Genomic DNA, 13,349 nt, shown 5'->3' with positions numbered 1-13,349 from the left:
TGACTTACTTCGCACAGTATGATCCTCTCAAGTTCCACCTTTGGTGTCCAAAACCACGCCTCATCCTTTTCATCACAGAGCAGTATTCCGTTGAGCATATACATCAGTTTCTTCATCCCGCAGAGCAGTTCCAGACTTACTTTTCTATTACTGGATTTAAATACTTCACTCCAGCCTCTCATTTTGAATGTATGTCTCCCTTGCAGAGGCTCTTGCATGCATAATATGGATATCTCCTGACTTTTTATCCATACAGCCACTCTGTCTTTTCATTGAAGAGTTCAAACCATTCACAATGGTTTGAGCAATCGTGGGATGGTTATTGATAGATGGGGCTGAATTACTCCCATCCTATCTTTTGTTTTCTGGCAATGTTTTCTGGTCTTTGCTTCTTTGTCCCTGAGTTTCTATCTACCTTTTCCCTTTGTTCCCTTGGATTCTCTTGATTTCTCCTGATAATTCCCTCAGATTCTCCCATTTTTCATCTAAGTGTCTCTGGATCATGGAAGCATCAGATTTTGTACTGTGGTCACCCTGAGGTTTGAATCAGTCTCTCTGTAGTAAGATGGTCCTTCTTGTGCTGGCAGACTGCCACAATTCTGTCCTCGTCCTCCCCTTTTGTTACTGTCTTTTTGTATTCCTATTTCTAGTCCTATATTACTCCCCGTCACCATATTTAAGGTTCTATGCTCTTTTTCTTTTCCTGTAGAATTCCTTTCAACACTGTTCTTTTAATTACCCACATCCAGTGGTATTCAGGAATGACCACTTTCTGCTCTGTGCTTAGGGACCACACATGGCAGTGCTCAGGGGACCATATTCAGTGGCTGGGACTCTAATAGGATTCATGGCCACAGCCACGTGCAAGGAAAGCACTTAAACCTCTGACTATCTCTCCGGCCCCCTTTCAACATTTTCTGCAGTTTAGGCCTGGTGGTGACAAACTCTGTTGCCTTTTGTTTATTGGTGAAAGTCACTTTCTCTGTTATATTTGAATGATAAATTTGCAAGCTATTTCTGGGCTTGGAAGTTTTATGGGTAACTCTTTCTTCAGGGGACAGGGGTTGTGGATTTCCTTCAGGGGAGAGTTGTTTGAGGCCATACTGGGCAGTGCTCAGGGGCTATTCTAAGCCATCTTCAGAGTTCTACACTGCTAGGGATCGAACCCAGGGCTCCTATGTGCAAAGCATGCTCTCCAGTCTATTGAGCTATCTCACAGGTTCTAGACTGGAAGTCTTTCTCTTTTAGAATTGTGAATATTTTATTCCACTCTCTATTAGCCTGTCGAATTTCTGCTGAGTCTCTTACATCAGCCTGACCCAGGCACACTTTTTCCCCTGCCAATCTTAAATACTGTTTCCTTATTTTTGACTTGTGATAATTTCACAGGCCTGAAGCGATAGCACAGCAGTAGGGCAGTCGCCTTTCACGCGGCCGACCCGTGTTCGATTCCTCCGCCCCTCTTGGAGAGCCTGGCAAGCTACCGAGAGTATTGCACCCAAACGGCAGAGCCTGGCAAGCTACCCGTAGCGTGTTGGATATGTCAAGCACAGTAACAATAAGTCTCACAATGAGAGACATTACTGGTGCCCACTTGAACAAATCGATGAGCAACGGGAAAACAGTGATAATTTCACAATGGTATCTTTTGGTGTGTTTTTATATGCTTAGAAATGTAAGCATTCATCAACTTTGTGCATTAATTCTATGTTAGGTCTGGGAAGTTCTCTTTACTATTTTTTCCAAGGTAGGAAGTGGCCGAACCTAGCAGTGCTCAGGCCGTCTCGTGGTGGCTGGTACTCCCAGGAGCCTTATGCTTTGTCTCCTAATGAAGTCTGAGAGTTCTCAGAGGATTTCTTCTTCACTTATAGTCAATCATATTTCTCTCTCCTCTTCCCAGACTGGTAGTTATCTCCAATTTCAGTTATACTTCTGTCTGTGAGATTGAGTCTGTTATGCTCTCCCTGGGGGGTTGTTTACTTCATTCGTTGTGCTTTTCCTACCCAGCATCTCAGTTTGGAATTTTCTTTTAATTGAATCACAGTGTGATGCATAGTTACAAAGTTGTTCATGATTGTGTTTCAGTCATATAATCTTCCAACACCCATCCCTTCACCAGTGTACATTTCTCACCACCAATGTCCCCAGTTTCCCTCCCTTCTCCCCCACCCCTGCCTGCTTCTATGGCAGGCGCTTCTCTTTTCAAAAAACTCACTCCCCTCTTTCATTTCCTTTCTTCTTTCATTTGTGTCATTCCATGTCATTTGATGCATTTGATGCATCTTATCAATTTTCTGCATAAACAGTTGAATTGTGTTAGAGTCCCTGTTTCCATGTGAAAAACGGTTTTTGGAGTTTTTTTTTCTCATTTGTTCTGTTAGCCAATTTAACCTCTGGCATTTGCTTTGTTGTTGAATAGGAATCAAGGTCATGCTTCTGTCTTGTTCATTTGCTTGTTTCTGCAGAGCCCAGGTCTCACACAAGGCAAGCTCTAACATTGAGACACACACCCAGACGACTTTCTTGAGGTGAAGTTGTATTGGGGTTTTTTGTTTGTTTGTTTGTTTGTTATTTTTTTGCTTTTTGGGTCACACCCAGCAATGCACAGGGGTTACTCCTGGCTCATGCACTCAGGAATTACTCCCGGTGGTGCTCGGGGGACCATATGGGATGCTGGGAATTGAACCTGGGTCGGCAGCATGCAAGGCAAATGCCCTACCCGCTGTGCTATCTCTCCAGCCCCAAAGTTGTATTGGTTTTTAGGAGGTTGAGTGTGAGAAGGGAGGAGAGACGGACCAGTCAGAGGCTTCCTTCAAGCACCAGCCTCGATGAGGTCAAACAGTCTGAGCATGAAAAATCCCATGCTCCTCCCCCCTCCCCTCCCCACCCTAAGCAGATCAATGACTGTGGTCCCAGATACTCCTCAGGACTCAGCCTCAGGCATCGGCTGCCATCATGGCTTACTAGGAGACTGTCTTGCAGGGTTCTCAATGAAGGCGTAGGGATTCTCATCCATCCCCTGGATGCCAATTCTCCCTCTGGTGAACCAGGCTATGAGGCAGGTTTTTCTTGCCCAAGGCTTGGGAGCTGTCCAAAAACTCACTGGGCCTTTTGTCTGATCCCAACTCCCCTTCGTGGGCTGAGACTGTGGCTCCTTCTCTCCTTGTTAGCAGGTTCCCTGGAGACTTGCATGATCTCAAGGTCCAGGCACTTGCCCTGCTTGGAAGCTTGTTTAGTAGCCAGAGGCTCTGACAGCTGTGAAGCTTTAGCACTGACTGGGAGCAAGGGGAGGGTCCTGTCTGGTAAAAAATTGCCTGAGTTTCAGAGTTCAATCACTACACCCTTTTCCCAGCAGTACTGGGGGAGGCTCACTTAGTTGGGGAGCTCACTGGTGCCCTGAAGAATTGAATTCCCCCAGAGTCTGCTCCTGCCCCTGCTTAGTTTATAATTTGAGCGACAGAACCTTAAAAGCACGTGGCTTTGCCAAGGCTGGAGCTGGAGCTCGAACTTCCTTTCCCCATGGCTCCAAAGCAACGGACTGCGGGGCACTTTCAAATATGCGGGTCGTGGATTGATCATCTTCTGAGGATAAACTGATGAAAGTTGTATGAGATATAGTGCTGGTTTCTGGTTGTATCCACCCACCCTTTCCTTCCCTTTTTGCTGTGTTACATAAACAACTAGGGTCACACCCTGGCTGTGGTGTTCACACACTTGGTTGCAGTGCTCAGCAGGTCACACAATTCACAGTGCTCACTTATTTTAGCTGCAGTGCTCACAGGGGGTTGGTCACTAGGTTGGCAGGTTCACACTACTGCAATGGCATAGCTTAAGGGGTGGTGTCAGGGATCAGACCTCGTGCCTGCTAGGCAGGAAGTATACAACTTAGTCACAATCCTGGCCCCTTTCCAGTTGTGTTTTAAGGGGGCTTTTTGCCTGACATGGTCTATTCCTCTACCCCGTAGCATGTTATATTGGCATGCTCCCTAAAATAATACATACAACAACCCGACAACCTGTAACTACTCAGGAAAAAAAAACATTCGGAATGCCTACAAAGGAATGAAATTGAACTACTCCCACAAAATACAAGAAAATGAAGTTAAAATTTTGACTAACTATTCTATTGTAAATACATGTACACATCGGTAGCTGTGGTGACAGATGTATAGAAAGTTCCATGTAACTGTGGGGCTTACTGAAGGCCAAAGCCAGACGTGTGGAACAGAAATCATATTTTCAGCATTCAAGTAAGTAATAGCAACCAGAAACTCGAGAAATAACCTACGATGTTGTAAAATAAAATGACAGAAGTAAGTGCATAGGGAGCTAAAGAATGAAGATACAAAAAAAGTTGAAACTTGGAAAAGAAACAGATATTAGAAATTGGAGCTGAAGTGATGGTACAACAGGTAGGACCCTTGACTCACACACGACTGACCCAGGTTCAATCCCCAGCACCCCATAAGGTTCCCTGAGCCCTACCAGGAGTGACGCCTGGATGCGGAGCTAGGAGTTAGCCCTGAACATTGGGTGTGAGCCCAAGACCAAAATTAAACAAGTAAATGAAATTATAAACAGAGCCAAAAGCTGATGCTTTCAATTTTTGACTTTAAAGGAATAATTTAAAGATGGCTAATCAAGATAGAAAGGAAATAAATGACACACAAACGAATCTCGGACCCGAGCAACTTGCTGCAGAGATGGCCCGGGACTTGCAATAGGCCTTCTCCACTGGGCTGCTCCAGACGGGGCAGGTGCTGTCCCTCCCCCTGCCCCCTAAGAGCTCCAGTGGTCGCCATTTTCTAGAAGCCAGCGAGAAGCTCCAGGTACGAGTGATGGTGACGGCAAATCCCAAGTCTCTCAGGACAGGGGAGGAGTGGGCCCTTCTCCTTCCGCCCACCCTGACGGGACACTGAGATGAAGCCACATCACCCACCATCTACTTAAGCTCCCACACGGCCATGGTCCAGAGACACACTGCAACTTGCTGCAGCGATCTCTTCAGACCTAATTATTTAAATCCTAGAATTCCTAGAATTCTGAGAATTCCTAGCATTCCTTAGAATTTCTAGAAGTCCTATTATATCCATAACAAGCAATACAAAACACATTGTCTAGCAATGCCTTTTGGTAGGACTGGTCTCAAAATATCGAAGGTAACTACAGTAGAGAGAGAGTATTTTTGCAAATTGTCTGCCACGGCAGGGGGAGGTAAGGAATAGAGGAGAGGGGATCCTGGGGATTTTGGTGGTAGAAAAGTGCACTGGTGAAGAAATGGGTGTTTGATGACCATATGATTGAAGTTCACACATGAAATTTTTGTTACTATACCTCATGGTGAATCAATAAAAAAAAAAAAAGGAAACTCAAATGCGTATCATGAAAGAGCGAGAGAGACCACAGGTGTTGGGGTGTGACTGATGACACTGCACCCCACCATCGCAACCAATAAGAAGACCTCAGTGGAATGAATGCTCCTCTGACAATGCTCCAAACTAACTATAGTAAAAATAACAACCAAAATATAATAACAGCCATAGGAAAAAATGAGAAGTTTTTTAAGGGCTTATACTATACCCACTCCAAAAGGGAACTGAGCCCATATGGCTTTATGGGTGAATCCTTTCAAACCCTCAAAAGACTATATTCTTATGGCATATGAACTGATCCAGATGTTAGCAAAGGCTTTACCACTTTCCAATTAATTTTATGATGCCAGCATAACCTAGATACTAAAACTGCTTGAAGAACAATAAACAGATCTACCAAGTAAAGAAAATAGAACATTGAAACACAGGACACAGTGAGGAGTCCAGTAGCAGGAATGGTAGCATTTCGAAATATAGGAAGGCAATTCACCAATATGTAGTCTTGGTATCAGCAAAGAACAATTTTGATCAAAGTCATGCTGGGTCCTTGTCTTATTCACTTAGGAAAACATCAACGGATTTGGCTAGGTAAAAATCTGTAGTTCCTCTCTGTCAAATGTTATTAAGTGGTAAAATAAAACTGACAAAGAAGAAAAGAATTATCACATCAATGACAGGGGGACTGTTATCGCGCATATACATACAGCATTCTTATAAAAATTGAGAAGAGAACAACAATAACATTGTTGCTTTAACAATGGACAAGAACAAAAGCAGGCTATTTATAGTAGAATAAGTACTAATTAAACAAATGGTATGTAAGTATAAAGTGATTATTAAAATATCACTAAACATATATTGGTCAACATCCTCAATTATGGGTGTAATAAAAATTTAAGTGGGCCAAATAGATAGTACAGAGGGCACTTGGCGAATTCATAAGGTCCCCTTGGCAGTGCCAGGAGGGATCCTGAGAACAAAGCCAAGAGTTAAGCTTTAACACCACTGCTGCCACCAATGGTAAATTCTTACCATTGCGTTGGTGAAGGTGCCACAAAATGAATTTATGGGAGTAATTACAGTGTTAACTATGCAGTCTTTCGAAAGGGCTATTTGATATATACCAAATGTCCTACTCTTCAAATTCTTTGATGTAGAAATTCCATCTTGAGTATTCATCCAAAATCAAAAACCATAGAAAGGCTTAACTATAAAAATATTCAATATAAAATTAGTGGTTGCAATATAGAAAAACTTAAAATAGCCAAAATATTTCATGTTCATTAGTGTGATGGAGGTACAGTCACAGAATAGGATGTGCATTCTTTTCAAATTATACTGTGGCCTGAGAGAGCTCAATGGGCTGGGCATGTGCCTCAGATGCAGGGGCCAAGGCTTAATCCCTGCCACCTGAGCACAGCTGGAAGTCGCTCCCTCAAGCACTGAGCTAGGGGTAGCCCCCAAACAACACTGGGTGTGGCCCAAAAACTAAGATTATGAAACTATATTACAGAAAATATTTAATAATCAGAGTAGACATCTATAAGACTAGATCTAACCTATGTAGTAGTGCCATATGGCAAAATCAGATTTTCAAAACAGTGTTTTTCATCTATAAGCATGGGTGCATACATTAATACATACATATATGTGTACATTTATGTATATATATTTCTATATACCCAGAAATGTCCTAAAATGGTATTCTTGATTGGAAGGTGGGGTTTATAGGAACATTTTATGTTCTTCTTTCAAATCAATGCTTTGAAGTTTTACAAAGTGACCAGGGCTTCCTTTTGAACAATTTGGAAGCACACGGTTGGCAGCAAGGAACCAGTGGGCACGTGACCCATGAGGGGACAGCTCTAGGCCCCTGCCAAGCTGCAGGCGGTCCTAAGGACCCGCAAGTCCATCTCCCTCACTGGCCGAGCCCTTCAGCTGCGCATGGCCAACAGCACCCAGCCCTCCGCCCCTTTCCCACAAACCCTCCTCGCTAGAGGGGAAGACGCGCAGGGCCTGGGCGAGGAGAGGGATCCAGAGGGCAGAAAAGCCGGCACTTACCTTCGATTTCTCCTCCAGGGGCGGAGATTTTCGACATGCTCAGGTAGGTGGTGGCCACAATGTCATTGTGGGTGAGGCGGTCCCTGGAGAGAGGGGGCAGAGAGAGACTAAACACGGGCAGGGCTCACAAGCCCCAGGTCACCCTGGGAAGGAAATGGTGCCTAGTTCAGGGTGGCCGTCTTCACCCGGGGATTAGTGAGGCCTGGGGATCCTTGGCAAGTGACTGGAAAGAAAGTGTTGGCTGAGAGGCTGGAGCGATAGCACAGCGGAGAGGGTGTTTGCCTTGCTCGCGGCCGACCCGGGTTCGATTCCCAGCATCCCATATGGTCCCCTGAGTACCACCAGGAGTGACTCCTGAGTGCAAAGCCAGGAGGTAACCCCTGTGCATTGCTGGGTATGACCCCAAAAAGCAAAAAATAAATAAAAAGAAGAAAAGAAAGTGTTGGCTGAACTCAAGTGTTCCTTCCGGGCAGCCAACAGGCGCTGCACTGGGGTCACCTGCAAGGTGAGATGCAGCGGCTGGAGGCCAGAGGCTGCTCCCAGAGCCAGATCCTGAGCCAGATCAAGCAAGGCTCCAGGAGCTCAAGAAATGTCTAAAGAGGGCCAAGGAGAGAGTAGCAGGCCCTCCCCTGGTTCGAGACCTGGCACCACTGGAACCCCAGCACCGCCAGGTGTGGCCCTCGAGACCTCCAAGTATGGCCAGGCGTGACCCTGGTGTTCCCAGCACTGCAGAGCCTGAGTGGTACCACCTGCTCGGACCCAACCATGGAACGGCCAGTCCTGCCCCTATAGCCGAGAGCTGCTGTGTGTGGCCCTGGACCCTACCCTGAGCACTGCTTGGGAACAACTGCCCCCTCAAAACATTTTCAAAGAAAGGTCCAAGGAGAAAGTCAGGTGAAATCTGAGAAATCGGGGAGAAATCGTGTCTGAAGCCACCGTCTTGAATGAGCCAGGCCAATGCACTGCTCCTTTTGGTAGCAGCCTCTACTTGTGCGACAAAGCACTGTTATCTTTAATTTGCATGACCCTTGGCATAGCCCTGGGGGATGGGGCATTTTATCACCCTCCCTGTGGCCCGGACAAGCAGCAGAAAAAGTCTCTGGATGGGAAGCACAGAGACAGTGTGACTCTCAGTCCTGACTCTCGGTCGCCCATCATGTCATGGCTCTTGTGCTCAGGACAGAGCCTGCACTCCCAGGGAGAAAGTTGGTCCCCCACCCCCACCCCCTCCTGCACAGCTCAGGGTCTGAGGGGAAACTGTCCGGGAAGCCGGCCCACTGGGGAGTCCGTGCACCAGCACCGTCCTGGGCGGAGCTTCCAGTGCCACGGCAGCTGCCTCCTTCAGTAACATCAGGTAGCAAGAACTAGCACTTCATGCTCTTCCGGCAGCCAACCGCTGGGCTAAAGCCATCTCGAGGCCCGGCCCATTCAATCCTCATGTCAGCTGAAGAGGCAGGAGCCACAAGAAGCCCCACTTTCAAATGAAGACACTGAAGTTCACAAATTGCACAATTTGTCAAGAGGGCAAGGCTGGTGGGGTGAGAGGCTGGACACGCTGAACATGGAGCTGGACATTCTATGTGTGAACGTCACCGGCTGCTTCCTGCCCAGGCTGGACTGGAGCCCAGGCCGGTGGTTCTGACCTCCAGGGGATGTTACTGGAGACATTTTTGGCACGGTGTGGACTGGAGCGATAGCACAGTGGGTAGGGCATTTGCTTTGCATGTGGCCGACCCGGGTTTGATTTCTCCGTCCCTCACGGAGAGCCCGGTAAGCTACCGAGAGTATCCCGTCCGCATGGCAGAGCCTGGCAAGCTCCCCGTGGAGTATTGGATATGCCAAAAACAGTAACAATAAGTCTCACAATGGAGATGTTACTGGTGCTTGCTTGAGCAAATCGATGAGCATCGGGACGACAGTGATACAGTGACAGGAGTATGGGGTAAAGGAAGACCCTGGTTGCTGCTCAATATGCACAGAGCAATAACCCAGAGAATTTTCTCTGGGATGCTGAATTTTATTATCTGAAAGGTCAGAGCTGAGAAGGCCCACTCTGGGTCAGGCAAGACTTGTCTTCTTTCAGACATTTCCCTGGGTGTCTCTCCCCTCTTCTTGGGGCCCGGTTCACCCTCTCTCCCTGCAGTGCGTACTGTGGCCAAAGGTACAGCGATGTCCCCAGGCCCCAGACATACCTCCACCCGGATGTTTTCTTTTTCCGGAAAGCCTAACCCCCACGAGACACCCATTCCCTTCTGCACCTCCCTTCCGCCACGTGCTTCCCCTGAAGTGATTCACTTTGATGTCTACAGGTTTGCATCCAGGAAGGGGACGGGGAGGTTTGATATTAGGGAATGTCAATTTCCAGCACAGCTCCTTATCAGTTTTCCTGAGGAACGATGCTAATGGAGACAGCAAAGGTGAAGCTTCCTTCAACATTAGATGATGAGGAAGTCAGCACCACCTGTCCCAAATTTCACCACACAATTGCCACAGATTTTTTTTTTTTTTTTTTGCTTTTTGGATCACACCCAGCGATGCTCAGGGGTTACTCCTGGCTTTGCACTCAGGAATTACTCCTGGCGGTGCTTGGGGGACCATATGGGATGCCAGAGATCGAACCCGGGTCGGCCACGTGCAAGGCAAACGCCCTACCCGCTGTGCTATCGCACCGGCCCCTTGCCACAGATTTTTAATCCATGTCTGTTGGGATTTTTTTTTGGTTGGTTTTTGGTCTTTTTGGGGGTTTTGTTTGTTTGTTTGTTTGTTTTTAAAAAAAGTGGAGTGCAGAAAAAGAAAATAAGTAGGGTGCAACCATTATGTGAAGCTTTTCTTTCCATCGTTCCAGTACTATTGGAAATAAAAACGAGGTACTACAATAATAACAGCATTCGATGCAGTGTCTGGACTCTGGCTTCCTTCCTGGAGAGGAGCAAGACTCCTGATGTCTGGGTTTCTCTGAATCAGGTAAGAGGGTGGGAGCAGACAGGGTTTCTTTATCAGGGGTAGTTTGGGGGGTTCTTTTTACAGGGTTCGAGACCCGTGAGGTGTTGGAGGTCAAAGCGGGCTTCCTTACGCAAAGCCTGCATTCCAGCCCTCTGAGTTATCTTTCTGGCCAGATTTTTTTTTAATTTTTTTTTTTCTATAAAAAGAGGGCTTTTTGGTTTGTTTTGTCTTGAGTTTTGTTTGGGGGCCACACCCGACCGTGCTCAGGGCTTACTCCTGGCAGCGCTTGGGGAACCAGATGCAGTGCTGGGGATCAAACCAGGGTCGGCCACATACAAGGCAAGCACATGAACTCCTTGTGTACGATTTTGCCAACCCTGAAAGAAAAGTATTCTTGTAAAACTGAATGGAAGTCAGAGATACAGGGGAGGAAAAAGAAAAGCCAATCTCCTACTTCCAGGATCCAGGTAATAACAAAAGTTTATCTGAGTTTTCTGGGAAGAAAGCCCTTTTCTGGATAGGAACTTGTAGCAGCAGAGTGTTTTCTGGCCAAGAACTGGGTTTTGGGGTTTGGGGTTGCTTTTGGAAAATACAGCAAGTCTGAAAATAGACTCACAATAAAAATGCCACTTCAACCCAAAGCAGAACCAAACCACCAGATGCCGTCATGTGTTTGGATTGTACAGTATGCCGCTGTCTCAACACAGCCCCCCTAAGCCCCGGCAAGTCCTGCAACCCCGGAACCCCACCCTGAGGGGGGCACAGACTCATGTGCACCCACGCACACGGCCCCCTCCGCCGGCCCCGGTCAGCGCCGGCACACACGTGTGTGCACGCCCCGGGAGCCGAGACAGAGAGCGAGTTCTGTGACCTAAAGCTCCTGCTCAGCTGTCTCCAAACCGCTTCCCCCCCACACATACCGCGGTCGGCCCGAGGCCTCTCCCTCCTGGCCCTGCCCGCCTTCCCTTCCTCGCCTCTAATTCTCACAAGCTGTTTTCTTTAGGCTTGGGGAACTGGCACGCACTTTAATGGCTCTGTGGCCTGGGGGTTTTCCCTGGTCTCTCATTATCCTCCTGGCTGGGGGTGCCATGGGCCTGAGACCAAAGGAGGACACGCTGGGAACCACACGGCCAAGACTCTTTGGGGGCAGAGAGAGGGCAAGTCCCTCTGTTTGGAAAGCCTGGCGTGGAGTCGGGCGCGGGGAACACACAGCGGTGCCCCTGGGCTGGCGGTGGGCACCTCGCCGGGGCAGTAAGCGGCACCCAGGCCTGAAGAACGCAGGCTCTGGGGAGCAGCAGCCGTGGCCACTGGGCAGGGCACACGCGGGGCAGGTCGCTCACCTGACCTTTGCAAACCCACGGCACCGTCCCCCCGCAACAACAGAAGCCTGAGCTGGGGTGCAGGAGGGCCCAAGGGGTGTGAGGTTTGGTCTTAACTTTTCGTTCTGTTTTGCTTGGGGCCCCACCCAGCAGTGCTCAGGGCTGACTCCTAGCTCTGCGCTCAGAGGACTCTGTGCTCACTCCTGGTGGGGCTCACCCCTGTTTAGTGCCAGGAATCGAACAGGGGTGGGTGGCAGGCAAGGCCCCTATAGCCACTCTACTCTTACTATCTCTCTGACTCCATTAATTGATTTTTTTTTTCCCAAAAGCATCTATACAGTTGTCATCCTCACTTTGTGTGGCAAGCCTCGTCAGGACAGCCTGGCCCACGCCCCAGCCTGGGTCCTCCCTTCCCCCCACCCAACAGGGGCTAACCTCCCTTCCTTAGGGCTCTATGTGCCCCAGCACACACACACACACACACACACACACACACACACACACACACACACACAGAGTCCTGCCTTTGTTGACGCTGCTCTTCTCACCGTCTGTCCCTGACCCCAGACTGACCAAACCCACCTCACCCAGAAAGTTACTAGGCTTCCCCCAGGAGGCCTGGGTCCCCCCAGCCCAGCCAGGCAGCTGCCACCCTGGCCTCAGCAGGGCTGGGAGAGGGTCCCCCCACCCCACTGGGACAGACTCTCGCCGCAGCCCTCTGAGACGCCCCCAGGTTGACTGAGACTCACCAGTCTATGACTCGGATCCGCATCTTCTCACACATGGAGGGGAACTGCGGAGGAAAGGTGGGAGTTTGGGGGGAGCAAAGGTCCAGGTGACCCCAGAGGGCTGGGGGGGTCCATGCCCTCCTTGTGGGGGAAACCCTCGAACAACTCACCATGGCAGGCAGCGTGATGCTCTGGTTCCACTGCGGGTTGGCCGTCTTCTCCAGGATCTTGCTGCAGAGCTGGAAAGACAGAGGGCAGGTGGGTGGAGCTGGCCGGACCCTCCAGGATGGCCCCCTGTGGACGGCCACACTGGCGCCAAGGCCCCGAGGGTATGGAGTGGGCACAGGAGGCACACAGCAGGAATCTTTAAAGAGACAGAGCTCAAGGGCTTGGTCAGAGCAGAAGTGAGCAGGGGAGGGGCTGCCATGGTGGGCTGCCCCCACACGCCTCTGCCCCTCTCCCCTCCTCGCCTGAGGCTGGCTGAACTGCCCCCTCGCCATCATTCACAAGGACCCTGAACGCAAGGCCCTGAGTCCAGACTGGCTTTGCCAGGGCCCCTAGAGCCCAGGCAGTGCCCTGAGGAAGCCTTGGCCCTGGGAGATGGGCAGCAGGGGTGGGCGAGGGAGGTCACTGGGCAGCCCAGACGTGTGTGCGAGTGAGCCGGGAATCAGCAGCACCTGCCCAGCCTCCTGCCCTGACGTCTGCGCTTCCACACTGGGAACAAGCCCGGCAGATACGCACAGAGGAACCAGGCCTGCAGCTCAGGGGCTCCGCCCCACTCTGGGGTCCCAGGAAGGCCCCACGGTTTCATGTTGGACCCACACAGGGGCCACAGGACTGGGTTTCTGATACAGAGAACATGGTGGGTTTGAGGTTCTTTTCAAAGCAGGGGTGCGCAGGGCGATGGTTCAAAGGACACTTTGTGT

General features: G+C 49.3%; 1 protein-coding gene across 16 annotated transcripts in view; it reads right to left on the bottom strand.

Moving 5' to 3' along the window:
• The window catches only part of DYSF (dysferlin), a 214,406-nt gene that overhangs the window by 128,370 nt on the left and 72,687 nt on the right, over positions 1-13,349 (bottom strand). For all 16 annotated transcript variants that reach the window (XM_055122406.1, XM_004609122.2, XM_055122407.1 and 13 more), the window contains 3 exons: positions 12,594-12,662; positions 12,445-12,488; positions 7,434-7,516 (listed from right to left, as the gene is read on the bottom strand). In XM_055122406.1, coding sequence (XP_054978381.1) covers positions 7,434-7,516; positions 12,445-12,488; positions 12,594-12,662 — 196 coding nt within the window. The remainder of the gene's footprint in view (positions 1-7,433; positions 7,517-12,444; positions 12,489-12,593; positions 12,663-13,349) is intronic.

The sequence above is a fragment of the Sorex araneus genome, chromosome X, assembly GCF_027595985.1.
Source record: "Sorex araneus isolate mSorAra2 chromosome X, mSorAra2.pri, whole genome shotgun sequence".
Classification (NCBI taxonomy): domain Eukaryota; kingdom Metazoa; phylum Chordata; class Mammalia; order Eulipotyphla; family Soricidae; genus Sorex; species Sorex araneus.
This window is presented reverse-complemented; position numbering and strand designations above follow the sequence as displayed.